At 67.8% G+C, this 26,111-nt stretch overlaps 11 protein-coding genes across 11 annotated transcripts; 6 read left to right on the top strand and 5 right to left on the bottom strand.

Annotated features, from left to right (window-relative positions):
- Positions 1-373: 373 nt before the first annotated feature.
- On the top strand, positions 374-2,332 carry FA09DRAFT_336534 (hypothetical protein; the record flags this gene model as incomplete). The annotated part of the gene is made up of 2 exons (XM_025743898.1): positions 374-925; positions 983-2,332. 2 exons carry the CDS (start codon positions 374-376, stop codon positions 2,330-2,332), a joined length of 1,902 nt encoding a protein of 633 aa, XP_025600676.1.
- Positions 2,333-2,360: 28 nt separating this feature from the next.
- FA09DRAFT_184742 (UreD-domain-containing protein) lies at positions 2,361-3,860 on the bottom strand. Its single transcript, XM_025739356.1, has one exon. It carries the CDS (start codon positions 3,638-3,640, stop codon positions 2,390-2,392), a length of 1,251 nt encoding a protein of 416 aa, XP_025600675.1. The 5' UTR covers positions 3,641-3,860; the 3' UTR covers positions 2,361-2,389.
- Positions 3,861-3,981: 121 nt separating this feature from the next.
- FA09DRAFT_184740 (hypothetical protein) lies at positions 3,982-4,794 on the top strand. Its single transcript, XM_025739355.1, has one exon. It carries the CDS (start codon positions 4,039-4,041, stop codon positions 4,750-4,752), a length of 714 nt encoding a protein of 237 aa, XP_025600674.1. The 5' UTR covers positions 3,982-4,038; the 3' UTR covers positions 4,753-4,794.
- Positions 4,795-5,195: 401 nt separating this feature from the next.
- On the top strand, positions 5,196-5,951 carry FA09DRAFT_336532 (hypothetical protein; the record flags this gene model as incomplete). The annotated part of the gene is made up of 4 exons (XM_025743897.1): positions 5,196-5,290; positions 5,346-5,525; positions 5,588-5,656; positions 5,714-5,951. The coding sequence occupies 4 exons, from the start codon at positions 5,196-5,198 to the stop codon at positions 5,949-5,951; spliced, it is 582 nt and encodes a 193-aa protein (XP_025600673.1).
- Positions 5,952-6,480: 529 nt separating this feature from the next.
- FA09DRAFT_327830 (hypothetical protein) lies at positions 6,481-7,705 on the top strand. The gene has a single exon (XM_025741548.1). It carries the CDS (start codon positions 6,929-6,931, stop codon positions 7,655-7,657), a length of 729 nt encoding a protein of 242 aa, XP_025600672.1. The 5' UTR covers positions 6,481-6,928; the 3' UTR covers positions 7,658-7,705.
- Positions 7,706-7,809: 104 nt separating this feature from the next.
- FA09DRAFT_358472 (Glyoxaloxidase 2) lies at positions 7,810-10,527 on the bottom strand. Its single transcript, XM_025744966.1, has 4 exons — positions 8,986-10,527; positions 8,673-8,934; positions 8,361-8,619; positions 7,810-8,310 (listed from the first exon to the last, which is right to left on the bottom strand). Exons 1-4 carry the CDS (start codon positions 10,068-10,070, stop codon positions 7,946-7,948), a joined length of 1,971 nt encoding a protein of 656 aa, XP_025600671.1. The 5' UTR covers positions 10,071-10,527; the 3' UTR covers positions 7,810-7,945.
- Positions 10,528-11,747: 1,220 nt separating this feature from the next.
- On the bottom strand, positions 11,748-13,462 carry FA09DRAFT_327828 (hypothetical protein). The gene is made up of 5 exons (XM_025741547.1): positions 13,367-13,462; positions 13,198-13,301; positions 12,722-13,141; positions 12,155-12,572; positions 11,748-12,096 (listed from the first exon to the last, which is right to left on the bottom strand). The coding sequence occupies exons 3-5, from the start codon at positions 13,118-13,120 to the stop codon at positions 12,011-12,013; spliced, it is 903 nt and encodes a 300-aa protein (XP_025600670.1). The 5' UTR covers positions 13,121-13,141; positions 13,198-13,301; positions 13,367-13,462; the 3' UTR covers positions 11,748-12,010.
- Positions 13,463-14,629: 1,167 nt separating this feature from the next.
- On the top strand, positions 14,630-17,280 carry FA09DRAFT_184668 (alpha/beta-hydrolase). Its single transcript, XM_025739353.1, has 6 exons — positions 14,630-15,454; positions 15,507-15,598; positions 15,651-15,796; positions 15,850-16,333; positions 16,389-16,545; positions 16,604-17,280. Exons 1-6 carry the CDS (start codon positions 15,066-15,068, stop codon positions 16,992-16,994), a joined length of 1,659 nt encoding a protein of 552 aa, XP_025600669.1. The 5' UTR covers positions 14,630-15,065; the 3' UTR covers positions 16,995-17,280.
- On the bottom strand, positions 17,007-18,397 carry FA09DRAFT_327827 (NAD(P)-binding protein). The gene is made up of 7 exons (XM_025741546.1): positions 18,056-18,397; positions 17,869-17,895; positions 17,671-17,813; positions 17,515-17,616; positions 17,336-17,456; positions 17,208-17,273; positions 17,007-17,158 (listed from the first exon to the last, which is right to left on the bottom strand). Exons 1-7 carry the CDS (start codon positions 18,362-18,364, stop codon positions 17,108-17,110), a joined length of 819 nt encoding a protein of 272 aa, XP_025600668.1. The 5' UTR covers positions 18,365-18,397; the 3' UTR covers positions 17,007-17,107.
- Positions 18,398-18,599: 202 nt separating this feature from the next.
- FA09DRAFT_358469 (hypothetical protein) lies at positions 18,600-21,198 on the bottom strand. Its single transcript, XM_025744965.1, has 2 exons — positions 20,884-21,198; positions 18,600-20,741 (listed from the first exon to the last, which is right to left on the bottom strand). The coding sequence occupies exons 1-2, from the start codon at positions 21,163-21,165 to the stop codon at positions 18,624-18,626; spliced, it is 2,400 nt and encodes a 799-aa protein (XP_025600667.1). The 5' UTR covers positions 21,166-21,198; the 3' UTR covers positions 18,600-18,623.
- Positions 21,199-22,039: 841 nt separating this feature from the next.
- Positions 22,040-26,102, top strand: FA09DRAFT_358468 (hypothetical protein; the record flags this gene model as incomplete). The annotated part of the gene is made up of 5 exons (XM_025744964.1): positions 22,040-23,284; positions 23,371-24,042; positions 24,093-25,597; positions 25,653-25,692; positions 25,750-26,102. 5 exons carry the CDS (start codon positions 22,040-22,042, stop codon positions 25,966-25,968), a joined length of 3,681 nt encoding a protein of 1,226 aa, XP_025600666.1. The 3' UTR covers positions 25,969-26,102.
- Positions 26,103-26,111: the final 9 nt, after the last annotated feature.

Here is a 26,111-nt window from a genome sequence, read left to right as displayed (position 1 = left end):
ACGAAGGAGAGCATGCTGCCGGCGGCACCGTGGCCGAGGCCGAGGGCGCCAGTGGCTGCGTGCTCTCACGGTGCGGCGTCACTGCACGCGCGGAGAGAGCACGCGGCACGGGAGCAGTGTGCGCGCCACTCAGGGGCTCGATGAGCAACACGCGGTGGAGGCAGAGGAGGCTCTCTGCGCGCCCGGCCATCCGTTGTGCCTCCTGCCTCCGCCCACACGCTCCCCCGCACCGCCGCGACCACAGGCCGCATACACACCACCGCCATCGCAGCCTCAACCTGCACCTCTCATCCATCCACCAAGACGCCGCCTCGTTGCGCCAGAGCCGTCCTCGGCGAGCCCACCTCTGCCGTGCTCAAGTAGAATCTACAGCATGCCGGCCCTCTGCCGCAGCGCCGCCGCCTACGACTCGCTGCCGCGCGGCGCTCGCGGGCCCAATGCCGCCGTGCACCGTCTGCGAGTCTCCTCGGGCGCCGCTTTCCGCGACTCAGAGGAGTTCGGCAGTCCCAGCGGCAGCACCGCCGCCCTCGTCGCCGCCGCCAAGGACAACGCGCCTTCGGGGCGTCGTCGCCGCACACACAGCGCCGCGCCGGGCGGTGCTGCTGCCGCACTCCTCTCGCCACGCAGTCGCCGTGCTCGCAAGGACGTGCAGCTGCCGCTCGCCAGCTCGGGCCCTAGCGACGGCTGGGACAGCTCGGCGTCCGACGAGCGCGACGCCGAGGCGCAGCTGCTTCGCGGCGTCAGCAGTGCGCCGTCGAGCCCCGTCAAGGGCGCGGCTCCTCACAGTCGCTCAATCGGCGCTCCGCTAAGCCCAAGGTCGCAGGAGAGGGGCGCTGCACGAGGAATTGGCAGCCCGGGTAGCCCGGTCCCGGCGCGGAAGAGAATCGTGGACAAGCGCGTCATCGGCCTGCCCACCAACTTTCAGGTGAGTGCGCTTCTCTGGCAGTGCATGTGCACGGCGACACTGACGCCGATTCATTAGCACACTGGACATATCGGAGCCGCTTCATACGGTACGGCAGTGTCGCAAGCGAGCGCTGCCGCGCTTCAGGCACAGCTGTCCGAGGTGGCGGCAGCGCTGTCCATGGACCTTGGGCCGATGAGCACTCCTGCCTCGCGCGTCACGACCGCATCTCTGCCTGCCGCACCGCCTGCGCCGCCGACCAAGGAGACCTCGCTCGAGACGGCCGCTACGCCGCTCGCCGCTGTGGACGAGACGCTCGCCGAGCCCACGACGCCTTTCACACCCACCGTCGAGCACTACTCGGCGCCCACTACGCCCTTCACACCGACTGTCGAGCAGCCTGTTTCTCCCGCTCTGCTCTCGCCCGCCGAGATCGACGAGCAGGACGCTGGCGACACGACGCTGACGGCGCCTGATGTGGCCTCGCCTACGCGCTCCAGCGCATCCTCTGCGCACGCTCGCACTCCGAGCGACGAGACGCCCTCCATTCGTGCGGTGGTGCGGCGCTCGTCTGAGGACGAGGAGCTTGCGGACGACTTTGCGCCAGCTTTTCAGAGCAGCTACACGCCAGCTGCGTCATTCCCGCAGACCTCCGCGCCCTCCAGCCCGCGCATGGTCGTCTCGCCTGCGTCGCCGGTGCGCCGCAAGGTCCCATCAACGATGGGCCCATCTTCTTCCGTCACGCCTAGCGCCTTTGGCTCGCCCTCGCGCTCCTCCGCCGCGCCGCCGGCCGTGCCGAGCACAGGCGGCTTCGGCCGTGCCAAGCGCAAGCCCGTGCCTGCGGCGCTCGCTGGCATTCTGGCAGACCCGGCCGAGCTGGCAAGCGCGGGCCACAGCACGGACGACGACGTGCCGCTCAGTCCCGAAGCAGACCTGTCTCGCAATGCGAGCGTCCTGGGCGACCTGCCGAGTCGCTTCGGCGCCGCTGGAGGTGCAGCGGCCAAGAACGGCAGCTGGGCCGCGCGAGGCAGCACGCGCGAGAAGCTCAACCCTCTCGAGCGTGCGCGCATCGCCGCGGCCAAGCTGGAGGAGGCGCAGCGGCTTCTAGTCGAGGGCACCGGCGAGCCGGCCGCTGATGCCGAAGCACCGGCACCGCCGGGCAAGGACGAGCCAATCCGCGCGCCGACGCTGGCGCAGCAGGCAGCCTCGATCCGCCTCAACGGCAAGCGCATGGTGCAGGGCCCGACGGGCGCGTACATCACCGACACGGCAAATGGCCGCTGGAACACGGCACTGGACGAGATCACGCGTGCGCTCGCAGCTGCTGGCATGGACCCCAACGAGCCGGCGCAGGACGACGAGGAGAGCATGCGTGAGGCTATGCGCCAGGCTGATGCTGTGCTGGGCCGCCTGGGCCACGATGTATGAGCGCGAAGCAATAGATCAGTGCAGCTCGCAGTCGATGTGATGCGTGACAATTGTGCCTCATCCGAGCGCCTGTCGATACAGGTCTTCGCCCACCAGGCCCTTCAGCTCTGTGAGGTGATCTCGCAGCCAGTCGCGCACGCCTTGCGTCTCGGTCGCAGCCACACGCACGATGGCGGCGCTGCCAGCCGGCGCATTCGGCAGCGTCAGAGGAGTGAAGCTCCAGAGCAGCGGCGCCGGTCGGCCACTCGAGGGCACGACGCGCTGCTGCACCTCTGCGAAGGCGGCACGGCAGGCCTCCATGGCTGAGCGGCACTCGGGCCCCACTAGCACGAGCGTGGCGTAGCATGTGTACGGCGCACAGCGACGTGCCAAGGGCGTGCCGCCAATGAGCTCGGTGAGGTCGTTGGGCAGGCCGTCGTCCTCTTGTGCCAGGTGCAGCACATCGCGCGCCAGCAGGTGGCCGGCCACGCGCACCTCGTTGCGGCTGCGGTAGCTCTCGAAGGCCCACACCTCGGGCCGCTCCTCGTGCGAGGCATTGGTACCCGTCGCAGATGCCTTGGCCAGGTGGATGCGGCCAGGTGTGAACCAGTCGAGCAGCACGAGCGAAGACGTAGTGGCGCTACGCAGATCGAAGCGCTGCGTCTGCACGTAGCGCGCCTGTGCGAAGCACGTCACGGGATCCGGCAACAGCACGAGGCTGGCATTCGGGCGCACGAGCATCCTGAATGTCTGCCGTGTGCTCGAGGCTGGAGAAGCGGCAGGCACGGAGCCAAGCCCTTTGGCTATCCGGGTCTGGCGCATCTTGAAGACCTTGGTGCTGCCCTGCGTGAGGAGGAGCAGCACACAGCCGTGGCCCACGTCGATGTCGAGCGAGACTGTGTCGCCGCTGACGAGTCCGCCGCCATAGCTGACGACGTAGAGCACTGCTACGGCCGCTAGAGGCTTCCCATCACCCTCTCGGGCCCGAGCAGCAAGCTGCGTCCGCCTTGATGCCGCCTGCGACGAGGCACGCGGATGCAGCAGCTTGAGCGGGAACGAGGCGAAGAGATGCGTAAACGTCGCATCGCGTGCTGTCACGTTGGCACTCGGGCCGCTGGCATCACCGCCGTGCACGTTTGAGGAGCCATCGTGTGCCCGCAGCACAGCGAGGCCGCTGCCCGTGTACGTCTCGGTGCGCAGCGGCGGCGGCGCTCGCGGGAGCCGCTCGAGTACGGCGAGCTGCTCGGCCTGCAGCTTGGCCTGCGCGGAAGACTCTGCTACCGAGGAGCTTGCGCCGGGCACGGCATACGACGAACTTGCTGCCGCCATCGCCTCGACCGAGCAAGCGCACGAAACACCTTGAGCGTATGGCCCAGAGCAGGCACGTCGTGCGCCTCGCCCAGCAGCCCCTTGGAACTCGCGGACAAGAGCTGTGCTACGCCCGCGTGCTTGCGAGCGAGACCCGAGCTTGATCCTGTTCCTCGAACTTTCCGCTTTAGGCTGTTGTTTGATGTTTTGAGGAGAGAGAGGCTTGAGGAGAAGAGCGGCTCGAGGCTGCGCGCCAAAGATAGCAGCAGCCTGCGCCGGCGGCCCGAGTTCCGCCGGCGGTGCGCCTGCCGCGCTGCGAGCCTCGCCTCGCGTGCGCCGGCACCGCTCCTCGCCCCTCGACCCAGCCATCAGGTACGCTCAGAATCGAATGCAGCTGGCCGCCGGCGAGGCGCTACGAGATGCTCTTCCTCGGCCCAAGATCGAGCCTTCCGCCTTGTGCCTGGAGACGTCACTGCTTTGAGCGGCGACAGGAGACGGATAAGTATAGCGCGCCTCCTGAGCCAGAACGCCGCAACAGGAGGAAGAGGCTTCTGCCTAGACCTTCTGTGCGCCAAGTGCATCGCACCCTGAATAGCCTCCTCAACGGGCGAAGCCGGATGGGGAGCACGTTCGCGACGCTACGAGGGGGCTTGCAGAAGGAAGACACGGCACGGTCCAGCTCGCGAGGCGGCACGTCGAGATGGCGGGAGAGGGAGCGGCTCGGCACAGCCACGGCAAGCCCCCTCTCTTCTATCAAGGGGCAAGCTTCAGCCCCGACGCTGATCCGACGTCGTCCCGAGAGTTCACGCAGTTGTCAGGCTCATGCGCGTTCCTGGAGGTGCCTTGCAAGAGGAGGGAAACGAGGCCTGCGCTGGAGGCAGTGCTGGAGGCAGTGCTGGAGGCACTGCGCTGCCTGCCGGCTGTGTCTGGCCACGGCTGCGAGTCAAGCTGCCCCAGCCCCCGGACGCCGGTGCCGAGCCTCCACGGCACGGCATTCTTTGGACAAGGTGACTTCCAGGCTGTGTCTAGTGCTACACCCTGATTTGGGTGCTCTGCCGGCGTGCGGTTCCCCTCTCACGACGCGATCGATCAGGAGCTTCCGCACTGAAAGCTCGCTAGCCGCGAGGGCGTAATGGCCTCCTGTCTGCATCGTCGATCCAGACCGAAGAGGAGGCAGGAGCTCAGCTGGAGATCGCCAGGGGCACAGTGGCTGGCGTTAGTCGTTCCTTGAGGAACAGTGCAGCCAGGCAGCCCTCCTCGCGCCAGGGGCCGCTTCGTCGCCGGTCTGGCTGTGCAGCGGAGCGTGTGGGTCACCGACGGCGTGCGTGCTGGCCAAGCATTCGATTGACGGCCTCGAAGGTGTGCAAAGAGATGTGCTCGGCCGCCATGGCGTTCGCCATAGCGCGTGCCGGAGAGACTGGAGCCGTCGTCGTCGTGTATAAGAAGGACTCGTCTCGCCCGCTATCCTCGCCTCTCCTCATCCTCCTCCGTCCTCCCACATCTTCCCACCTCTTCCAAGCTCAACTCCCACCCAACCCCACACTCTTTCAACATGCGTTTCGCCTCCATCGCCTCCATGGCCCTTGGCCTCGTCGCCTGCGCCGGCTCGGCGCTCGCCGCCAACGCTGCCACGCAGTCCGTGCTCGCCGCCGTCGGCCAGATCGACACCGAGTGAGTGGGCAGAGGGCGACCCGCGCCATGCCGCAGCGCTGACCCGCTTCTGCAGCATCAACATCATGGGCGCCTCGTTCCAGGAGTTCGCCGCCGGCACGACTGACCAGGAGTCGTCCGACGCCGCGCAGAACGCCGCCTCGAACCTCGTGTCGACGCTGCAGACGGCCATCTACGTCGTGTCGCAGCCCGGCGTCAAGGTGCAGGGCTCGGACGTGCGCAAGATTGTCAACACGTGGGTTTCGCCGTCTGCTTGCCACCGCGTGCGCCTGCTGACCCAGAGTGTCGACCTCGCAGCCTCCAGACCTCGGCCGCCACCATTGACTCCATCGTCGAGGCCCTGATCGAGAACAAGGACGCCATCACGTGCGTCTCCCCTGCTCGCTCTGCACCGCTTGCCGCTGACCCTCTCCCTGTCCACAGCCAGGCCGGCCTGACGGACACCGTGTCGCAGGCTCTCCCCCCGATCGCCCAGACGTACGAGTCCTTCTTCGAGGCCGTCGTCGCCGTCGCCGACCCCAAGTACCAGCCGTCGCTGCAGGCCGCTGCCGACCAGATCAACGGCGACATCGACGAGGCCGTCGCCGCCTTCCCGGCCAGCACCGACGGCCAGCAGCGCCGCGCCCTCGGCCGCATCCAGCGCCGCTCCAACCGCGCCTAAGCGTCTCTCATGGACGCACCGTGCTCGGCTCATCGCACGTGCGTCTTGAGGTGCTCTCGGCCTGGCGGCATCTCGGCATGGCCTGCCCCGCCTGATGGCCGTGCCTTGTGCCTGCGCAGCGCACTAGGCGTGCCTGCGCCGACTGCTTCGGCTTTGGCCTCGTCTCGCTTTCCCCCTCCACCCTCCTCACCCGCCGCCCTGCCCCGTCCAGCTGTCTCTGCTAGATCGTCTCGGCTGCATCGTCATTATCCTCTCCTCCCTCTGCTCCTCTGTGTGATGCGTGCTGCATGCTGATGCGGCGGCGATGCTTGGCTGAGCTTGATGGACGGACTGCATGACGGGAGTGCGAGGCCGGCGCCGCGGTGCACGGGGTGCGGAAGCAGGCGGCAGCGAGGCGAGAGGTCCACACGCGGCACAACGCGCGGCGCATCCGCAACGGCGCGTCCCACGCGCTGCCTCAACGGCGCACCTGCAGCGCTGCGCCACGCCGAGGCAGGCGAGAGCATGGCTCAACACCGCAACAGGCAGGCGCCGAGGGGCCGACGCTGCAACTGGACTGAGTGCGGCAAGGGCGAGAGCATCGAGAGAGCCGAGCGAGGGCGAGCAGACGACGCAGCGCAGCACGGCTTGCGCTGCCTACGCCTGCGCCGAGCTCTCATGCAGCGGCCTCGCCCTCGCGCAGCGGCCTCGGAGGCTTCTGGCTGTGGGCCGCCCTCGGCCTACATATGCTGGCCCCTCCGTCGCAGCCTCCTCGCATCCCTCCCCCACTCTTTCATCTTCTCATCGTCTCCTAGGCACGCGCGTTGATCGCCGGACCGTCTCTCTTACTCCTTCTGATCGCTTCTTCTTACTCCTGGCCCAACTCTCTGCTCCGGCGCTTTGCTCTCGGCCCTCTCTCACTTCAGCCAACTTTCTTCACTCTCTCAACTCGAGGCCGGTCCTCTTCTCTCAGTACTCTCGCACCTGCATCCGCCAGCATGTTCTTCTCGCTGCCCCTCGCGTTCCTCGGTGTCGCCGGCGTGCTCGCGGCGCCCATGCCGCTCGACTCGCGCGGCCTCGTCACCGGCGCCAAGGCCAACACGACGGCCGGCGGCGTGGCGCCGCTCGGCCCCTCGTCGCTGGACGTCTTCCCCGCCGGCGGCAACTGCACCACGTCGTGGAGTCCGGCGCCGCTCGACGGCAAGGTGCCGTGGAACAACATGACGATCAGCCTCATGACGGGGCAGAACGCCAACATGACGACGCTCGCCACCGTCGCCAGCGGCATCGACGGCACCAACGCGTGGGCGACCAAGTACACGTTCGAGTGTCCCGACGTGCAGCCGTACAGCCAGATCTACTTCCTGCAGTTCAGCAATGGCTACGACCCCATGGCGTCGCAGTGGACGACGCGCTTCACCATCGCCTCGCCGCGTGGCGAGACGACGCCGCCCGAGTTCGCCACGCAGCCGACCGGCGAGGCCGTGCCGTGGGGCAACGGCCGCCTCGTCACCGACAGCAAGGGCGACATTCCCGGCGCCACCAAGGCCTCCAATGCCAGCGCCCAGGGCACGGCGGCCAAGTCGGCCTTTGCCTCCATCTTCGCCACGCCCTCGGCCGCCGTCAAGGCAAAGGCGGCGTACACGAGCGGCGCCGAGCCGCGCGCGCTCCTCTCCGCCGCCGGCATGGCCATGGCCGCCGTCGCCGGTGCAGCAGTGCTGCTGTAGAGTCCCCTCCCACCCTCGCACATACCACCAATACATCATCACCTAGCATATCAGCCGCGTGTGATGGAGCGATCGGTCCCATGTGTGACAGAGGCAAGGAGCGTCAGATTAAGAGATGCCCGCGCGAGCCGAGGCTGCGAGCGCGGTATACAGGGGGTGTGACTGGGTCGAGAAGCGGCCGGACAGGCGATGCGTACGGGCGTAAGAGTGAGCGAGAGCGAGACGGGTCAAGGCGTGTGTGTCGGTCGGTCGGTAAGAAGAGAAGCGGCGAAAGGCCCACGTGCCGAATCAGATCAGCTGGGACCCGGCGTGGTGTGGCGAGCGGCGGCGGTGGCGCTCGAGGCCGCGGCCCGAGAGGTGCGGGTGGCCGGCGGAGCCGTTGCTGAAGGCAGCGAGCGTGTCGTCGACGAGGCTCTGGATGCTCTTGGCCGGCGTGGCGCTGCCGACGATGCTCTGGCCGCGCACGGGCTCGCCGTGCAGGGCCTGAGCCTTGCGCACAGCCTCCGAGTTGTCCGGCGGCGCCTGCGCCGTGGCGAAGCGCTGGTTGCTGCTGCGCAGCCGCGACTCGGCCTGCACGTCCTGGGCGCCGATGCGGCCGTTACCGACCATGACGAACTGACCCTGCGACGGCACGCCGTTGACGACGACGAAGGCTGTGCTGGGGTCAGCATGTGCGCGGGGACGGCAGTCAGGCAGTGCTCACCAAGCGCCGGGCCGGGAGCGAAGAGTGCCGGGTTCGGCGGCAGCTGCGCGACGTTGACGGTGCTGCCCGACGAGGCCGTCTTGAGCTCGATCATGCGCTGGCCCATGTTCATGCCGTGCGTCGAGAAGCCGGTGCGCACGAGCACGACCTTGGTCTTGGACGCATCGTCGGCCGAGTTCATGTTGAGCGTGAAGCCCTGGCCGCCGTAGCCGAAGGCGTCCGGCAGGCCGTTGGCCGACGGGCGCGGTGCGTCGTAGTACTGCGCAGAGGGTCAGTACGCCGCAGCACTGGCATCCAATGAGTGCTGCTCACCTCGGGGTACCAGCGCTCGACCGAGTACTCCGTCTTCCACTTCTTCTTGGTAAAGTCGGGGTTGGGGTTGCTGCCGGCGATGAGGACCGACGAGTCGGGCAGCAGCGTGGCCGACGAGTGGTACAGGCGAGCCACGTTGCCGCGGCCGACGTTGCGCCAGCGCTGGCCGGCCGGCGCGTCCGGGTTGTAGACCGTCGGCTGGTACGACGGGTTGTCGCCGAAGCTGCGGCCCGTCGGCTTGCCCGGCGAGTTGGGGTCCGTGCTGCAGAGCTGGGTTCAGACGCGCGCCGAGCAGCACTCGTGCGGCACTCACGTGTAGCCAGCGACACCCGTCTTGGCGCCGTTGATGAAGAGCAGCTCGCCGTTGGGCAGGTTGATGAACTGGCCCATGCTGCGGCCCTCGGCGAGGCCGTCGGTGGCGCGCCACGTGCGGTCGCCGAGCGGCTGGATCGTGTTGCACTGCTGGCTGGCGGCCTTCTGCGTGACCATGACCTTGGGTCCGCCCTCGTTGCCCCAGTTGGCCGCGGAGCCGAGCGACATGCCGCCGCACTCGATGATCGTCTCGCTGTAGTTGTCCTGCGGGCGCAGCGGCAGCATCGCCGTGCCGCCCGAGGCGGGGTAGTTGACGGGCACGGGCGCGTTGGGCAGGCGGTCCTCCTGCAGCGAGTCGGTGTTCCAGAGGATGGCCTGCTTGTTGCCCTGCACAAAGACGCGGTTGTCGCTCATGAGGTACGTGATGGGGTAGAGCGAGAGCGGCACGGTGCGCTTCAGCAGGTCCATGTACGTCGAGCCGCCGACCTTGGGGTAGAACTCGTACGAGGGCTCGTTGCTCGACTGCGACGGCACAAAGCCGCCGTCGCGCATGCCGCCGAGGATCATGACGTGGCCGTCGCGCATCGGCTCCATCGTCGCGTACCAGCGCTCCTTGTCCATCTGGTTCGACTTCTTCTCGCGCCACTGGCAGTCGCTGCCGCTGCACGGCGACATGAGGCGCAGCGCCTTGCCGCCGCTCGTGTTCATGTACGGCGCCGTCTTCGCCTTGGCCGTGACGCCGCCGGGGCCGACGGCCTTGTTGCCGCCGACGACGAGCCAGCGGCCGTCGCCGAGCGTCATGCCGCCGGCGCAGAAGGGGTTCGACGTGACGTCGAGCGTCGCGAACTGGTTCGAGTTGTAGTTGTACGCCACGGCCCACGCCGGGTGGCCGTTGACGCTGACGGGGTTGTTCTCGACCTTGTCGAGGATCATGACCTGTCCGTTGCTCTGCAGGAACATCATCTGCGCCGAGACGCCCGAGTTGCCGACGATCTCCATCGTGCCGGCCTTTTGGGCGAGCGCCTGCTGCGCCGCCGCGAGCCCGAAGGCGGCGACGACGAAGGCGCGGTATGCGCCGCTGAACATGGTGGTAGAGTGGGTAGAGGTAGGCCTCGCGGTGGGCGAGCAGAGGTGGGACTGCCGGCGCCGGACGAGCGAGACGAGGTGCGTGAGTGAGAGAGCGAGAGACGGGTAGTGAGCGTGAGGTGCAAGAGAGTGTGGGATAGGCGAGGCCGCGGTCGTCGTCGGTGGAAGGGAAGAGTCAGGAACGGCCCTGCTTGAGGGAGGGGAGAGTGGTGGATGGAAGCAGCGACAGGAGCAGCGGACGGCGGGTGCAGGGCAACGCGCGCGAGGCCGGCTGCCTGCGGCTGTGTGCCGCGTGTGTGCCTCTCGCAGAGGCCCAGCTCCTGAAGGACAAGCTCACCGCGGCAAAAGCAGCGCAAGGCAGCAGCGCTTCTGCCGCACCCGCAGCACCACATGTGCGCCACAGCGGCCGGTGCCTGCGTGCTGCGGCCTGCGGCCTGTGCTGCGGTGCGGCGTGCTGCCGCAGGAGGGATCGTCGGGCAGCGGCGCATGCAGCTGCCCTTCGACAGAACGCTCTCGCCGCACGCGCCGGCCTGCGGGCCCGCCGGGCGTGCATCACGCCGCCGCTCTGCCGCCTCCTCTCGCCGCTGGGGCTGCCTGCGCCTGCGCACGCTCCCCGCACCTGCATCTGCGCCATGCTGCAGCATCGCGCATGCGCGTGCAGCGCGGCGAGGGAGCCCTATCGAGCAGAGCTGTCGTGTGCTTCATGCTGCTGCGCGGCGCTGGCCGCTCGCCGTGGCGCGTGCGGTGCGTCCTCGCTGCGCTGCCACGCCCGCCAGCCCGCTGCCGCCAGCCCGCGCCGCCGGCCCACGCCGCCAGCCAGGGGCTCTGAGCGCGCTGTCACGCTTGCCCTTGCCGCGGCGCATGGCTGCCGTCGCCTGTCACGCCCCCTCGCAACGCCGGCGGCAGCGGCGCACGGCACAGCGAGGGCGAGCTCGGTGCGGCACAGCGTGTCGACTTGAGCGGCTGCGGCTGCGGCCGCCGGCTGCTCCCTGCGGCTGGCGCTGCGGCGGCGCCGGCCGTTGGACAGGAGGCGCACGCGGCCGAGCGGACAGGCATGTGATGGTCGGCGCCAGGCGGCCGGCACCGCCCATCGCGCGCCCCGGCTCCGTCAGCCACCGCTGTGGGTCTCCGAGGTGCTGCGGCTGATGCTGCGACCCTTGCGCTTCGCCGAGGCAGCAAGCGGCACACCGATGCTGCGGAGCCGGCTGCGCAGGCGCTGCTGCGAGCGCGAGGGCAGCCACGCGCAGGGCACATGGTCCGTCGTGCGGGCGGTGTCGCTGCGCGCCGTGTTTTGGCGCGGCGCTGCGCGTGCGGAGCGCGCAGCGCCAAGCAGCAGCTCGCTGCACGCTGCACCCGCAGGCACCGCTTCCACAGCCACGCAGCACGGCGAAATCGGCACCTCGAGCGCCGCCAAGGGCCCAAGAGCTCCACAGCGGACAGGCAGAACCTTCCAAAGCGACATCGGGAGCTGCTGGTGCGGCGACATCCTCGCCGCGAGGGCGCGGAGTGGGCCCGAGACGGCGGGAGCGCCGTCATGCGGACAGCTCGGTCGAGGGTCGTTGCCGACGCCAAGCCCCTTGCCCACGAGACGCTGCTGGCTCGGGGTCCTGCAGGCTGAGATTGACGTCAGACACAGCTCACAGCAGTGCTCGCTGACTTGGCGGCTTCGGGCAGCAATATCCTGCGCATGAGATGGTCGCACGCCGGCGCCTCGGGAGGCTCTGGCGCGCGCTAGCAAGGGGACACAACTGATGGGTCCAGAGCCTCGCGCTTCATGACTCCCTTCGCAGCGATGAGACGATGATCTCCCCCGCCATGAAAGAGGGCTGCGAGTGTCACTCGCGTGAGTGAGCCCTGCGGCCTTCATCCCGGTATCTCGATGTCCGTGCGGCCAGTGGCCCAAAGGCTGGTCGTCTCGCAGTCTGAGTGTTCCATTTGACTCAGTACATGACTGTGTCGCGCTCCGCCATGCGAGGCACGAGCCGCAGCTTCGGGTCATCCTTGGCCACGGACCACAAGTAGCCATCTGTCGGGGTCGAGGTGTCAGTGGACGAGAGCAGGCGTGTGCGAGCGGCGCTACTCACCGAGGTCAGCCTCCGTCATCTTGGCCATCCACTCGCGTCCTTCCTCCGTCGCCAGTTCCTTTGCCCGCTTGACCATCTGCGTTCCGGCATCGAGTGCCGCCGCACGCACGGCATAGGCGTCCTCCTTGCGCAATTGCGGGCCCGGCTGGTTCTTCTCCTCTCCCTTGGCATCCGGGTCAGCGCCCCACTTGCGCAGCGCAGGGCTAGCGTTGGAGAGATCCAGCACGCGCGCGTGCACCAGCACTGTTGGCAGAACGTTGTCGACGAACATCGGCAGCGAGGCAGTCGAGGGTGCACCGGCAGAGGAGAGTCGCCGTGCAAAGGCTTCGAGCAGGAAGAAGGCCTTCTTGTACAGGTAGACGGGCTGTGTACCGTCGACGAGGTAGGCATCGGCAAAGGCGGGGATGTTGGCCACGAGCTGTGGGCGAAGGCCCGTCAGCGCCGGCGCGACAGAGATCCAGCCGTCCTTCCTGCGTCGCCTGCATCAAGCTGCCGCACTGCACCACGCCGTCGAGCCTCTTGTACGCCCGCTCTTCCTACCCTGCCCTGCCACATGCTCAAACTCACCTGAGCAACGATCGCCTCGCACTTCTCCTCATCCGGCTTGCTCTTGTTCTCCTTGATCGTGCGCAGCACCAGCTCGCCGAGGTCGCGCAGGCCCATGCGCTCAAGGCGCGTGCCGGCCTCATTGCACGCCTTGCACACGAGCGTGCAGACCTCGAACATGTCGCCACTGCGCGGCGTGCCCATCACGACGCCCGGAATGCCACTCGGCGCCTCGAAGTGCATGTTGACGCCGAGCAGTGAGGCCACGCCGTCCGGCTGCAGCGCCGCGAGGCCGCGTGCAGAGAGCGCGTTGGGCCCGGAGATATACAGGCCCATCAGCAGGCGAAGCACGTTCTGGTACGCGCCCGAGCCGGTGGCCTTGTGCAGCGGGATGCGGTAGGCGGAAAGGAAGTTGAGCATCGAGAGGACGGCGAGGAAGTTCTGCGGGTGCGATGTGAGCTGTGCAGACAGGCGGGGTGCCTCATGGGTCTACTCACTGCCTCATCAGCGACGCTGTCGAACTTGAGCGGGAAGCTCACGCCGTGCGCTGCGCTCAGGCGCTCGAACTTGGTCTGCTCTAGCCCGCGCAGGAAGACATCGACTGCGTCCGTGGAGACGGCGATGTCAGCGCGCTGGCGTGTGGCCGCACACGACGAGCGCACAGACGCGATGAACTGGCCGTTTGGCGGCAGCGGGGCGGAGATGTTCATGATGGGCGAGGGGAGAGGTGCGATGGCGCAAGTGCGGGCCGTCTTGTACGTGCTGCGAGGAGTGACAGAGGCGCTTCGTCTGCGGATCAGGTGGCTGAGGCGACTCGGATCGAGTCATAGGAGGGGAGCCAGGGAGGAGGGCAGGCAAGGTTGCTGCGCACAGCTTCTCCTCGTGGAGGCCGCGCGGCTCGTTCCCACGCCCGCTGCGCTGCCCGAGTCCCGCGACCGGAGGCTCCTTCTCGCTGCGTCCTCATTCCCTCGCAGGCCGTCGAGCAACATGATGAGATGAAGATGCCGTCAGTATCATCAGAAGGGTCAAATTTTTACGTGAGTAGCTGGATGCATACAACAGGTTGATCGCGGACGGTCATGTCGAAGCAGGGGCGCTTGAGCAAGCCCACAAAGCATGCGCGTGCTCCTTGCAAGATTGACGGGGCCACGGCCCTGCCCCACTCGTGCGAGGCCGTGGCCTGGTTTGGCGGCATAGAAGCCTGAGAGCCAGCGCCAGTGTCCCGCCGCGAAGTCTTCTGCTCATCATCGAAGACGTTTGCGAGGATGGCGGTGCGGCAAGCAGGTCGAAGCAGCGCGCCGACGATCTGCTGTGTCGTGCCGTGCCGGGCGCGCGGAGGCGAGGCGCGTGCGTCGGCGCTAGGCGCAGCCTGCACCTGAGCACCCATCAGCTGTGCGGCGACGCCCGGCAACACCTCGCCGACGAAGCCTGTGGCACATGGCATGGCGCCTGACATGCTCCGCTGCGCTCAATCGCGACATAGAGCGCGCCGCATGGGTGTTCAAGGCGCCGTCGGTCAGTTGCCCTCGACGGCGGCGGCTCGTGATGCGTGATGGCGGCCGCGGGACGTGCAGCTCATCCCTCTGAGGTGCACATCCGACCGTCGAGCGCCTCGTCTTGCTGTCCACGCTCCCGTGCCGCATCGTCTGATGCTCCACCTCGCTCGCCGTCTCGTCCATACGAGGCAAAGGCAGCGCAAGGCCTGGCCCGTCGGGAGCGGACGCGAGAGGGGCATGTCGCATCTCTCCTGCAAAGCAAGCTTCCGCGGGATGGAAGCAAAATCGCCGCAAGCGCACCCTCGACGATCCCGATGCATGCTTCAAGGCGCACAGAGGCGAGGTGCCGTCGGCGCCGCATGCGCGCCTCTCGCGGCACGGACGCGCACCAAGCAGCGCAGCGCAGCACCCCTGGCGCCGGGACAGCGAGCGGCACGAGAAGCACCTCGCCCGGCCCTGACGCTAACGCAAGCCAAAGCGAGGCGGCACGGCTCGTCATTCTAGCCACGCACACCCGCAGCGAGGCTCGATGCAGCATGCATTGGTGCTGCGTGCCGAATAGGCAGGCCTCATGAGTGAGTTGATAGGCGACGGCGGGACGGGTGCGGCAGAAGAGTGAAGTCGCCGCCTCCTAAGAGAACAGGCCGTCGGCGGCTCCCTTATAGGCATGCTTGCACGCCCTCGTCTCGCCGAGCAGCGCTTCCCTTCTCACCACCCACTCCGTCCCTTTTTGCTCCCCCCCCTTGACGTGGCCTTCGCTTCGCTGCTGCGGCTCGCTTCCTTCCCCGCGCTCCTCGAGGCAGGCCTACTTTCCTAGTCGTGCGCCTCGCCGCATCACCCACCACTCTCTTTTCCCTCTCTTTCTCGCCATGCGTCTCAGCCTCTTCGTGCTCGCCGCAGCTTCACTGCTGGCGACAGGCGCCTCGAGCCTGTCCATCCCGAGCACGCGCCCGCTGGACACGCGTGCCGCCGAGCCGTTGACAACGGTCGACACGACGAGCGGGCGCGCGCAGGGCGTGTATCTGGCCGACTCGCGCGTGTACCGCTGGCTCGGCATCCCTTACGGCGAGGACACGGGCGGTGCGGCACGCTTCACGCCCTCGGTGCTGGCTGCGCGCCGCGAGGGAGTCATCGACGCCTCCCAGGCGGCCTTCTCGTGCCCCTCGGTGCAGAGCGCGTCCAGCTACGCCAAGCTCGCCTTTACAGGGCAGCAGATCGACCCGCCCAGCCGCTGGTCGGAGGACTGCCTGCGCGTCAAGTGAGTGGGACAGACACCAAGCTGCCCTCTCCGCCGCTGACGTGTCGTGCAGCATCTGGGTGCCCGAGTCGGCTCGCAAGGGCACCGGCGGCAGCAAGGCCATCCTGCTCTGGGTCTACGGCGGCTCGCACAACACCGGCACGGGTGAGCATGCGCCCCGGCTGCCACTCTGAACTTCCGCTGACTCGCTTGCCAGCGACCATTCCCCTGTACAACGGCGCTAACCTCGCGCAGAACGAGGACGTCATCGTCATCACGTTCGCGTACCGGCACTCCATCTTCGCCAACCCGCTCTCCGACTATGTCACCAAGCAGAACAGCGAGAAGGGCTGGAATTTCGGCGTGAGCGGCCGCGTGCCTACTGCTTCACGGCTTGAGACTGACCTGCCTTGCAGCTGCGCGATCTGGACCTCGTGCTCGAGTGGACCCAGAAGAACGCAGCGCAGTTCGGCGGCGACGCCGACCGCATCACGCTCTTCGGCGGCTCGTCTGGCTCGACGATGATTGACGCATACAGCTTCTCGCACTACAACAAGCCCTCGCGTGCCGCCGGCCTCATCATCTCGTCCGGCGCCGTTGCCGGACTGGAGATCGCCACGGGCACCAAGTCGATCGGCAACTTCGGCCGTCCCTTCTCGGAGTGGAACACCGTCGCCGATGCCGTTGGCTGCGGCAAGGCGAACGATCAGAAGCAGTTCAAGTGCATGCAGCAGGTGCCCATGCTCACTCTTGTCGACGCCGTCGTCGCTGCGAATGCCCGAGACAACAAGATCCAGTTCGGCCCGACGCCTGACGGCCAGACGTGGTTCGCCAACTACGCGACGCGCAGCAACCTCGGCCTCTTTGCGAAGGTGCCGACGCTCATCGGCTCCAACTCTGGTGAGTGCTGAGGCAGGCCCTTGCAGAGCTAGCACTCATGCTTCCTCTCTCGCAGACGAGGCGACGCTGTTCGCCGATAGCCCCTCTAATACGGCCGTCGTCGTGCTGAGCAACCTGGCCTTCACGCCGCTGCTGTGGACGTGCCCGGCGCTGGCCGGTGCCGCCGACCGTGCTCGCGCCGGTGTGCCGACGTGGCGCTACCTCTACAAGGGGTGAGTGCCCTGTATTTTCGCCGCTGCGCCCTCTCTGACGTCGCCCCCCTCTCTGCAGCGCATGGGAGGACTTCACGCAAGGCTACCCCGCGCTCGGCAGCTACCACTTCGCCGAGTGCCCGATGCTCTTCGGCACGTTTCCTGCGCACTATCTCGGCGATCCCTCGCACGCCGTCACGATCCCTCAAGCACAGAACGACGTCTCGCGCTGGATGCAGGGCGCCTGGGCTGCCTTTGCACGCGATCCGCAGAACGGCCTGACGCAGATGGGCTGGCAGCAGTACGACAACAACCTCCTCGGCAGCCGCCTGGCTGTCATCGCCGATGGCAACAAGGCGAACGTGACGTACAGCCGGAGCACCGTCATCGACCAGGCCGGCTGCTCGCTTGAGGTGCCGGTCAGCGGCGTGCTGGTCGGCGTGCAGCAGAACATCGCCTCGCTCTGGTAGCTGCCACCTCTTCCCTCTCTAGCTCTCGCATTCGCCACGTCGCGCCGGTCTCGTCGTCTCCACACAGTCACCATCGAATATATGCTTGCCGCGGAGTCGTGTAGCTGGCCGGATCAGAGCTTGCCTAGCCGGGTGGCGCCGTCCAGCCGGATGAAGGAGCCATTCTAGAAGCGGCGTGAGCTGAGGGATCCGCCGCCGAAGCGCAGCACTCACCAGCATCGGGTTCTCGATGCACGCAATGACGGCGTGCCCGAACTCTTCCGGCTCGCCGAAGCGCACCTTGCAGCGCGAGGGTCAAGTCAGTCTCTGCTCGGCAGCCACATAGCGCCTTGTCTGCTCACCGGGAACTCGGCAGCACGGAGGATCACCTCGCGCGCCCGCTCCGGCAGGCGCTCCATCATCGGCGTGCGGAAGAGCGCCGGCGCCAGCGTCATTGTCCGGATGCCGAACCAGGCGAGATCTCTGTGCCGCATCAACGATGATGAGCCAAGCCGCCGAGCAAGGAGGTTGGTGAACGCACCTGGCCATCGGCAGGCCCATGCCCACCACGCCGCCCTTGGACGCAGAGTAGGAGACCTGGCCTGTCTGTCCCTCGAACGCGGCTGCACTCGCCGTGTTCACGCTGCGCAAGTGACCGTCAGTTCACCGTCGGTGCTGCTCTCAGCATCAGACTGACATGATGCCGCGGTCCGGCGTCTTGGCATCTGGCTTCTTGATCGGCTTTGGCAGATCCCGCACGATGCGTGCCGCAGTCAGGCGCGAGACGTTGAAGGTGCCAACGAGGTTGATCTCGACGACCTTCTTGAAGGTGTCCAGGTTCTTCTCGGCGACTCTGTTAGAAAACGGCCCTACCTGACCGCGGAGAGTCACTCACGAAAGGCTCGCCGTCTGCATTGATCGTCTGCGGAGAGGCGCAGGGTGAGCAGGGCTGACAGAAAGAGGCAGAGCCGACGCATGGCTGTAGAGCTGCGGTCGCTCGCCCCGAACCAGATGTGCCGCCAGCCGCCCACAGCCAATGTTGTCGACGAGACACCATGCCGCTGCTTCCCTCATGCACTCACCTTGCCCGCCATGCCCACGCCTCCACAGTTGACACATCCGCCGACAGTGCTCTTGGGCCACTGCTTATCGCACGCCGCAATGGCATTCACCACGTCGTCCTCCTCGCACACGTCGACTTCAGAAACGACGATGCGCCTGCTGCCCTCTGCCGCCGAGCCGTCGAGCTCCTTGGCGAGCGCCTCGCCGCCGGCGACGTCGAGATCCCACAGCCCGACAAGTGCGCCGCGGGCGTGCAGCGCCCGCACCGTGGCGGCGCCCAGGCCTGAAGCACCGCCGGTGACGTAGAAGACAGTGTCCTTGAGCTGCATGGGCGGTAAGGGAGTGACGAGGTGACGTGGTGGTCGCAAGGCAGGAGCAGCGCTGCGCGCGGCGCGAGTGCGGGGATGCTGCCCCTCCTCCGCGCCGGGCCGGCACCGCGCAAGACGCCGGCCGCGCATGTGCCACGCACGGCCTCGCGCGCGGTGCTCCTCGTGGAGACGCAGCAAACACTCGTCTCTTCTCGACACCATTCAGACGCACATCAGATGCACACACACGACAGATGCTTTGATACTTCTCATTGCACGGCTAGCCCACCAGTGCCTGCTCAAGCGTGCCTCTCGTGGCAGCGCTGAGGCCGAGGTCATGCGGCTCAAACGCAGCGCGCACCTGCAGGATGCCAGTGCGCAGCGTGTTGGCCAGCGGCAGGGCTTCCCGCTTCCATGCCTCTGCCAGCGCTGCCTTGTGCGCTCCCACAGCGGCCAGCGGTGCCTGCGGCAGCTTGCCGCCGTCCGACGCCGACTGCGCCGCAGCTGCCCGCGCCTTCTTCTCCGCCTCGTCGCGCGCCGACGCCGCAGACTCGGCGCTGCGATGCCACTGGTTCAGCTCCAGCAGTAGCTTGGCACACGCCAGCAGCACCTCCTCGGCGCCGGCAGTCCCACGCGCAAGCGCCACCGTGCCGTACTCGTCCTCGGCGACACTGGCAGAGAGTAGGCCCGTGACCGCCTGTGCCGCCCAGAGACTCAATGCGGGCTTGGCCGGTGCCAAGGTGCCGAGGACCAGCGTGTCGGACGGCGACAGCGATCCGGAAGGGATGACTGCGTCGAGCGTCTGGCGTATTGGCGGCGGCAAGAGGCTCTTGAGACGCTGAGCGGCAGAGCCGCATGCGACGAGTACCTGCCGCACAGCATCCGAGGAGGTGCAGGCCGGCGGCGCGGCCGGCTTGGGCGGCGCAGTGCTCGATGCGGGCGCGGCGGTCGGCTCCTGCTCCACTGGCTTGGGCGCGATGCGGTGCATCAGCTGGCTGAGGCCCGACGTGCTGTCCGTCGCGGTGCTGCTTGCCGACGGCTGCGGTGCGGGCGGCGCTGCCGGTGCGCTCGACGCCAGCAAGCGGTCCCACACGCTGGTGGGTGCAGGCTTGACGACCTTCTTGCTCGGGTCGGCCACAAGGACGTTGTGCGTCGCCTTCGGCAGGCCGCCTTTCTGGGCTTCTGCTGGCTTCGCCGGCTGTGCGGGCGCCGCAGGCGGTGCACCTCTCCGCGCCAGCACCTCGGTCTCTTCCTTCAGTGCGCGAATGCACTCAGTTGCGATGCCGACCCATGCGCTCGGCTTCTGCGACACAGACGCCAGCGGACCGACGTCGCCGACGTCTCGCCAGATGGCAGCCCGACGCTCGTCGCTCGTGCTGCAGAGGCTGGCCAGCTCGGCAAAGGCGAAGTGCGCGTAGTATGCCTGTGTCGGATCGGCCTTGACGCTGTCCGGCTGGCCAGCTGCCAGCCCGGCGATGAGGCAGCGCGTAGGCTCGCGCGCGAAGTGCGACACCAGCACCGGCTGACTGGCGTACGTGTCCCAGAGGCACGCCGCCAGCTCCCAGCAGACGGCCGAGGCGGCGCCGAGGGAGGAGAGGTGCAGCGCGAGTGCCGGCACGCCGCTGACGAAGGGCGTGCGGAACGAGGGGATGAGCACCGGTCGCAGCGACGAGTGCGGACCGATGATGCGCAGCAGCGTGCGGAAGAGCGGCCGACGCAGCGGCACGTAGACGGCGAGCAGTGCGGACGGCAGCGCTGCGCCGAAGGCCACGGCACCGGGTAGCCGCGTGCGCAAGGCGATGCCGAGGCGTGCGGCGAGCGTGTAGTGCAGCGAGGCCGGCTCGAAGGGAGGGCCTGCACGAGCAGCGTGTAGCAGACGTGCGGCGGAGTACGCGGCGCCGAGAGCGGCGTTGATGGCGAGCACGAGGAAGACGCGCTCGTTTGGCCGAAGCACCGCGGTGCTGGCCGCTCCTGCACCGACGGCGACGTGCGTGTAGGGCGCCCACGGCGATGACGCACCTGGCGTGTAGAGCCAGAGCGCGGCGACGTGTGCTGCGGCGAGCAGCACGCCCGACGCCGTGTGTGCCAGGATGCGGTGCCAGGATACGCGTGCTCGCAGCACAGCAGCGCAGTGGGCCGTGAGGCTGCCCGGCGCTGGCGAAAAGCCGAGCACCTTGAGCGGCGCCGGCGGTGCGGTCGGCCGGCTGACGGCCCACTTGCGCAGCACAATGAGCGGCAGCACAGCGAAGAGGAAGACGGCGAGCGAGAGCAGTGCAAGCGTCGGGCGCACTGGCGCCAGCAGCGAGGCGGGCGAGGTGAGCAGCAGCGCGCAGAGCACGAGGTGTGTGGCCAGCAGGTCGAGCACGTAGATGCGCTGCAGCCGTGACTGCAGCACGCGCTGGGGACAAGGGTGTCAGCCGAGTGGCCTCAAGAGGGCGATATGGGCGAAGCGCTGCCCAGGCGAGCAGATAGTGCTCTTTCTCGAGGCAGCGTTGTCCCCGACATGCTTCACTCATCATCTGCATCGCAGACATGCTCACCTTGACGAAGCCCTCATAGCTCTTAAACGGCTTTGCCTTCAGGTCTGCATCATCGGCAGGCAGCAGTGCCGCACTGGCCTTCTGTGCGCCGCCAGCGAGAGGCGTCGTGCTGCTGCTGCGCAGGCTGACCGCACCGGCAGCGCTGGCGGGCGGCGCCATGGAGGAGCTGCTGCGCAGGCCCAGCGCGCCGGCACCCGCGGCCGGCGGCAGCTTGACGGCCGGCGCACGCGCCAGCGCACTGCTGCTGCTGCTGCTGCCGAGCGAGCTGCGCGTTGCAAGCATGGAGCGAGGAGAGGTGGAGGTGGAAGAGAGGCAGAGAGCAGGCCGCGCGCTAGGAGCGAGAAGGTCGCGGCGCGGCGCGGCGCGGCGCGGCGTGTTACTTTCGCCTGCGTCACGTGCGCGCCGCGCCTCGCGCGTCCTGCCCCTGGCGACGCGGCGCCGTAGCCTTGCAACGCAGCCGTTCGCCCATCAGCACAACACTCGACGCGACCGCAGCGACGCCCAATGCAGAAGGTCAAGCTCCATCGAGTCGCAGCTGCCAGCGAGCATGCAAGCGTCAGCGCAGCAGCTGCCCGCGTGATGTGTGATGGAGGAGCGGCGGCGCAAGGTTCGATCACAACGCATATCTGCTCAGGGGCTGCGCCGCCCGCGGCGCACGTTCGGCACCAATGCGGCAAGCGAAGAGCCTCTGCGTCCCGAGCAGGTAGTCCGCGGCACTCTCGTCCCCCTGCATGCTGCTGCTGAGAGATCTGCCGCGAGTGCTGGCAGAGATGAGCGCTGAGCTGCACCCTGCCGCCTTTGCCGCAGCCTGCTCGCTGTCGCCTGCCGCGCTGATGGCGAGAGTACAGGAAGCGGCAAGCTCTTCCGAAGAGCTGCGCTGGCACGACAAGCTCGTGCTGACGAAAACGCTGTGCGACGCTGCTCGCTGCTGGAGGGGCAGCTGACAGCGCAGGCGCGAGGTGTGACGGCCGGCGTGCTCGCGTCGGGCCCTCATCTAGGCGAGACAGAGTGCCGTGCGCCACCTCCTCCCGCTCCCCTCCACCCACTCACTCTGCTGCGCTGGCGGAAGCGCCTCGAAGGAGCCCGTGTACGGCTCAGCTCCCGTCCACATCCTCCCTCTGGCCCGCTTTGGGCTGCTCTCCTTTGCCCGCCTGGCATGGACGACCCTCGCTTCGGCGACCGCGCTGCCCGCGGCGAGCGCTTCACCGCCGGCCACCCGCACCCGCAACACTTCTCCTTCCTCAGCCACATGATGAACCAGCACCGCGCCGCCGAGGGCGAGGCGCCCGACACCTTCGCCAGCGGCGTGCGCCGCTTCAGCGAGCTCGGCAGCGACGAGGCGCACGATGAGGCCTCCTTCGTGCGCGCTGAGTCGGCCGAGCACAGCGCGACAGCGGGCAACGAGCGCCCGATCCACCCGATGCACAGTCTGCGGCCGGGCATGATCTTCCGCGCACGAGAGGCACCCGGTGACGGCAGCGGCATGCACGCTCGCATCGTGTCGCTCGACGAGCCGCAGCAGACGGCCGGCGCCAGTCCTAACAGGCGCAACCGCGGCGGCCACAACCGCAAGGCGCGCCGCGAGCTCGAGAAGACGCAGCAGAAGGACGCAAAGGCAGCCGAGGCGCAGCAGCGCTCTGCCGAGTCGGTGCGGGGCCGCGCCGAGAAGCGCAACAAGGGCAAGGAGCCGGCGACGGACAGCGCCGAGGCCGAGGCGCAACGCCGTGAGCCTATGAGCCTCGCGACTCTTGCCGCGGTGCTGCGTGACCAAGGCTTCGCGCCGGGGGAGATCGAGCCCGTCGCGGCGCACATCGAGTCGATGATTGAGCATGAGCGCGAGCTGTGGCAGCACCAGACGCGCTTCAGCCGTGAGGCGGCCCGCGTCCAGCACGGCGACGGCGAAGCACCGGTTGTCTGGACCAAGGGTGCGTCGAGTGGCCCGGACGGCGGCAATGCTGTGCAGTCGCAGCACGCAGTAAACATTCACGAGCCTGGCCTCGACGAGCATCAGAGCCTGCTGCGCGCCATGCAGCACGCGCACGCCCGCCAGCAGGAGTCGTCGCTGCACGCCGTCCAGATGGCGCGCATGGCTGAGCTCGCCGCGCTGTCCGGGCTCTTGTCGAACGACCCGCCCGTCGCGCAAGCTTCGGACTCTGAGCCGGACGAGGCGGAGCGCAGCCCGGACGCTGTCGAGGTCGTCGAGACGCGCTCGAGCACTCCCAGCGTGCGCCCTGAAGTTCAAGGCGCGCCGGCATCGGGAGACGAGGATGCCGCCAGCAGCAAGGCGAGCGGCGCTGGCGAGACTGTGTCGGAGGTGGCGCTCACGCCCGAGGAGCACGAGCGCGCACGCCGAGCCGCCAAGCGTGCGCGGCAGAAGAAGAAGGAGCGAGAGGGCAAGAAGGTGCGTGGCCATGCCTGCCTTTCCCATGGGCCTTCGCCGCTTCTGTGCTGCACAGGACGAAGCTGACGCAAGTTAGCCCTCTCCAGGCCCAGACGCAGGCCAACAAGACGGCAAAGGCAAACGACAAGATCGTCTCGCGCGCATCTCGCAAGAAGGCGTCCCCGCAGAAGGGCGCACAGAAGTCGGCTGCCTCGCCGACGCTCGCCGCGAGCGAGCAGCAAGACGGCCGCAATGCAAGCGAGCCGCAGTGCGAGTCTGCTCCGCCTGGCTCGCCTCTGAACTCGAGCCGCGCATCCACTCCCACCAAGCTCGACGTCCTCAAGATCCTCGAGCGTTCCGCCGTCAACACACCTCCTCCTGGCGACTTTGAGCAGCCAGGATCCACGGCTGCAAAGCAAGAGGCTCCGGGCTCGGATCCGCTGTCGGAAGTCTCGATTCGCAGTCCCAAGGGCGGCCTCAAGGGTGCCCTCACGGCTCCCTCGACGCCTGCCAACTGGAGTGTGCACGTGCTCGACGTCGACACCGCCGACGTGCCCGAGCTCGATGCGCTGTCATCCGAGCTGTCGCATGCTGCGGCACTGGACCTCGCGTACGAGGAGACCTTTGCGCCTCATGAACGTATCCGCGGCAATCCTCTGCGTGCCGCCCGTTCGTTTCGCAAGGTGCTGAGCGACAGCGCTCGTGGTGAAGATGACGACGACGCGGAGATGGAACTGGCTTTCCTCGACTCGTGCGCTGCCGCTGCGTCTGTCAAGCATGTGAGCGGGCTGTCTGCCTGTCAGTCGGCGCTCACTGACTCCATCGTCAGGTGCCGCAGGGAGAGCTCGTTTCCGACCCCGACAATGCTGCAGAGCAGCTGAGCGAAGCTGCTGCCGCACACGCCACCATCCCGAATGGCGTGCAGCGTGATGGCGAGGCCGCGATCGATGCCGACTGTGGCAACGTGTCCGACAATGCGAGTATCGCAGACGCAGCGCCCGAAGCCTCCGAGATGCCTCTTCCTCCGTCGAGCCCAAGCGATGGTCTGGGCTGTCCAGTCACGCCGTTCCCGGACTCGCCGTCCATGCTGCCAGCCATGCTTCCGCTGCCGCCGTCGCCGATGCTCTCTGTCGGCTCCGAAGCGGGCTCTGTAGCAGAGGAGCAAGTCTCGCCATCGCCGGCGATGTCGCGCCCTATCTCGCGTCTCTCGGCTGAGGAGGCGCTTGACTCGCCGCCAAGCCCGGATGCTGCAGAGGCGCTCGGCACGCCTTCAGAAGCTGACTCGGGCGACGAGGCCGATCTCGACAGCGATGACGGACAGCCGCCTGAGCAGCGTGCTCTCGCGGTGCACTTCGAGCGCACAGGAGCGATCATCGAGGAGCTGGCCTCGGGCGACGGCAGCCGCGCAGAGCAGCAGCACACTGCCTATGATGAGGCCATTGAGGAGGGGCAGATCTATGCTGAGGCTGCGCGTCTTCAAGCAGCCTCGCGTGGCCTCTTCAGCGCCCTGTACCAGCAAGGCCTTCGCACAGCAGAGCTTCCTTCGCAGACCTTCGTCGGCGCATTCTGCTTCGACCTGACGACGCGTCACGGCGATGCCGAGTTTACTGGCCTCGACGTCGACCTTGCCGAACATAGCCTGCACGAGGCGTTCGAGCACGACACGGAGTCGGAGCAGAGTCAGTCGTCGCAGGACGAGCGCGACGACGACAGCTCGTCGGAGGCCGACTTCCGGCTGCCTCGCGGCATCAGCACCTCGACGATCGCGCACACGACCCCTGGCGGCAGTCCCGAGTCCACTCGCGGCCGCAAGCGCGGCTCCAAGCTGCTCACCGGCGGAGAAGTGCCGCTCGAGGCCGCGGGTGAGGACGGAGGCAGTGCGGGCCATGTCACGCCCGACGAGTCGCAGACGTCCAGCAGCGAGACGATCGAGGGCGACTCGACTTCAGACTCGGACGATGAGCCTCTTCAGCGCCGCTCGACGGCCCAAGCCGCTCATGGTGCTGGCCAGGTCGTCAGCGCCTCCCGACAGGCCGACCAGCATGCCGTGGAGCAGCGCGCTCGCTACGTCGCCGAGCAGCTCAACGCCTCGCTCGACCGCACGCTGGTGCGCCGCACGGGCAGCGTGCACGAGGAGGGCGGCGGCCCGCTGCAGCTCTTCGGCAGCCGCTGGCGCTCGGGCAAGCTGCGCGAGAAGATTCACAGCAACAGGCCCGACCCGGAGAACCTCGTGCGCAACGACGCTCGCAACTCAGACGGCCAGCTCATCAACCCCACGGTGCTCAACGAGGTAGCGCCGCTGCGTCTGCACTCGGGCGGCGAGCACAAGTACCTGTGAGTGTGGCTGTGCATCGCCTTGCCAGCGAGCCCTCACACCACGCATCGTTAGGCCGCGTCCCAAAGTGGCCAAGAACCTGCTTTCGCGCCAGGTGAGCCCTGCCTCTTCAGGCCTCACACGGCCACGGCTGCTGACACTTACCAATCAGATCGGCGTGCGCCTGCCCGAGACCGAGCCGGCCGCCGATCGTTTGCGTCTCATGCTCTGCTCGACGGCCACGCAACGCGGCCGTGGAGCTCGTCCTTGGGCTGCCTCGGAGACATCGACGCCGCCCGCCATCGACTCGCCTCCGGTGCCGGCGCTCGTCGCTGACCGTCCGCCCGACTTGCCCATGCAGGTGGGCAGCGGCCTAGACCAGCTCGACTGATCCTCTACAAGCATTCGCTTCCCAAGGCGCAGCACACTCCCTTTCCCGCACGCACCCCTTTCTCGTCGACTTTCACGCACCTGTCATCTCTCCCTCCTTGTCCCTGCCATGCCTTCACCCTCTTCCAGCTCGCGCCTTCCGCC

Source organism: Tilletiopsis washingtonensis (genome assembly GCF_003144115.1).
Source record: "Tilletiopsis washingtonensis strain MCA 4186 unplaced genomic scaffold FA09scaffold_3, whole genome shotgun sequence".
Taxonomy (NCBI): Eukaryota; Fungi; Basidiomycota; class Exobasidiomycetes; order Entylomatales; genus Tilletiopsis; species Tilletiopsis washingtonensis.
The sequence above is the reverse complement of the archived record's forward strand: the minus strand, read 5'-3'. Positions and strand labels throughout refer to the sequence as shown.

What these genes read in the sequence shown, in the direction of transcription:
- FA09DRAFT_327827 (XM_025741546.1), bottom strand. Translation starts at nt 18,364, where the DNA reads ATGCAGCTCAAGGACACTGTCTTCTACGTCACCGGCGGTGCTTCAGGC. An exon ending in GCGTGGGCATGGCGGGCAAG is followed by an intron (nt 17,896 to 18,055) that starts GTGAGTGCATGA and finishes GCCTCTCCGCAG; the next exon opens with ACGATCAATGCAGACGGCGA. An exon ending in GCATCGAGAACCCGATGCTG is followed by an intron (nt 17,159 to 17,207) that starts GTGAGTGCTGCG and finishes CGCCGCTTCTAG; the next exon opens with AATGGCTCCTTCATCCGGCT.
- FA09DRAFT_327828 (XM_025741547.1), bottom strand. Translation starts at nt 13,120, where the DNA reads ATGCTCAACTTCCTTTCCGCCTACCGCATCCCGCTGCACAAGGCCACC. An exon ending in GCGAGGCGATCGTTGCTCAG is followed by an intron (nt 12,573 to 12,721) that starts GTGAGTTTGAGC and finishes CTTCGCCCACAG; the next exon opens with CTCGTGGCCAACATCCCCGC. An exon ending in GATGACGGAGGCTGACCTCG is followed by an intron (nt 12,097 to 12,154) that starts GTGAGTAGCGCC and finishes CGACCCCGACAG; the next exon opens with ATGGCTACTTGTGGTCCGTG.
- FA09DRAFT_184740 (XM_025739355.1), top strand. Translation starts at nt 4,039, where the DNA reads ATGCTCTTCCTCGGCCCAAGATCGAGCCTTCCGCCTTGTGCCTGGAGA.
- FA09DRAFT_184668 (XM_025739353.1), top strand. Translation starts at nt 15,066, where the DNA reads ATGCGTCTCAGCCTCTTCGTGCTCGCCGCAGCTTCACTGCTGGCGACA. An exon ending in AGAAGGGCTGGAATTTCGGC is followed by an intron (nt 15,797 to 15,849) that starts GTGAGCGGCCGC and finishes CCTGCCTTGCAG; the next exon opens with CTGCGCGATCTGGACCTCGT. An exon ending in GCTCATCGGCTCCAACTCTG is followed by an intron (nt 16,334 to 16,388) that starts GTGAGTGCTGAG and finishes CCTCTCTCGCAG; the next exon opens with ACGAGGCGACGCTGTTCGCC.
- FA09DRAFT_327830 (XM_025741548.1), top strand. Translation starts at nt 6,929, where the DNA reads ATGTTCTTCTCGCTGCCCCTCGCGTTCCTCGGTGTCGCCGGCGTGCTC.
- FA09DRAFT_358469 (XM_025744965.1), bottom strand. Translation starts at nt 21,165, where the DNA reads ATGCTTGCAACGCGCAGCTCGCTCGGCAGCAGCAGCAGCAGCAGTGCG. An exon ending in GCTATGAGGGCTTCGTCAAG is followed by an intron (nt 20,742 to 20,883) that starts GTGAGCATGTCT and finishes CCTTGTCCCCAG; the next exon opens with CGCGTGCTGCAGTCACGGCT.
- FA09DRAFT_358472 (XM_025744966.1), bottom strand. Translation starts at nt 10,070, where the DNA reads ATGTTCAGCGGCGCATACCGCGCCTTCGTCGTCGCCGCCTTCGGGCTC. An exon ending in ACGGGTGTCGCTGGCTACAC is followed by an intron (nt 8,935 to 8,985) that starts GTGAGTGCCGCA and finishes CCAGCTCTGCAG; the next exon opens with CACGGACCCCAACTCGCCGG. An exon ending in TCGAGCGCTGGTACCCCGAG is followed by an intron (nt 8,620 to 8,672) that starts GTGAGCAGCACT and finishes CCCTCTGCGCAG; the next exon opens with TACTACGACGCACCGCGCCC.
- FA09DRAFT_184742 (XM_025739356.1), bottom strand. Translation starts at nt 3,640, where the DNA reads ATGGCGGCAGCAAGTTCGTCGTATGCCGTGCCCGGCGCAAGCTCCTCG.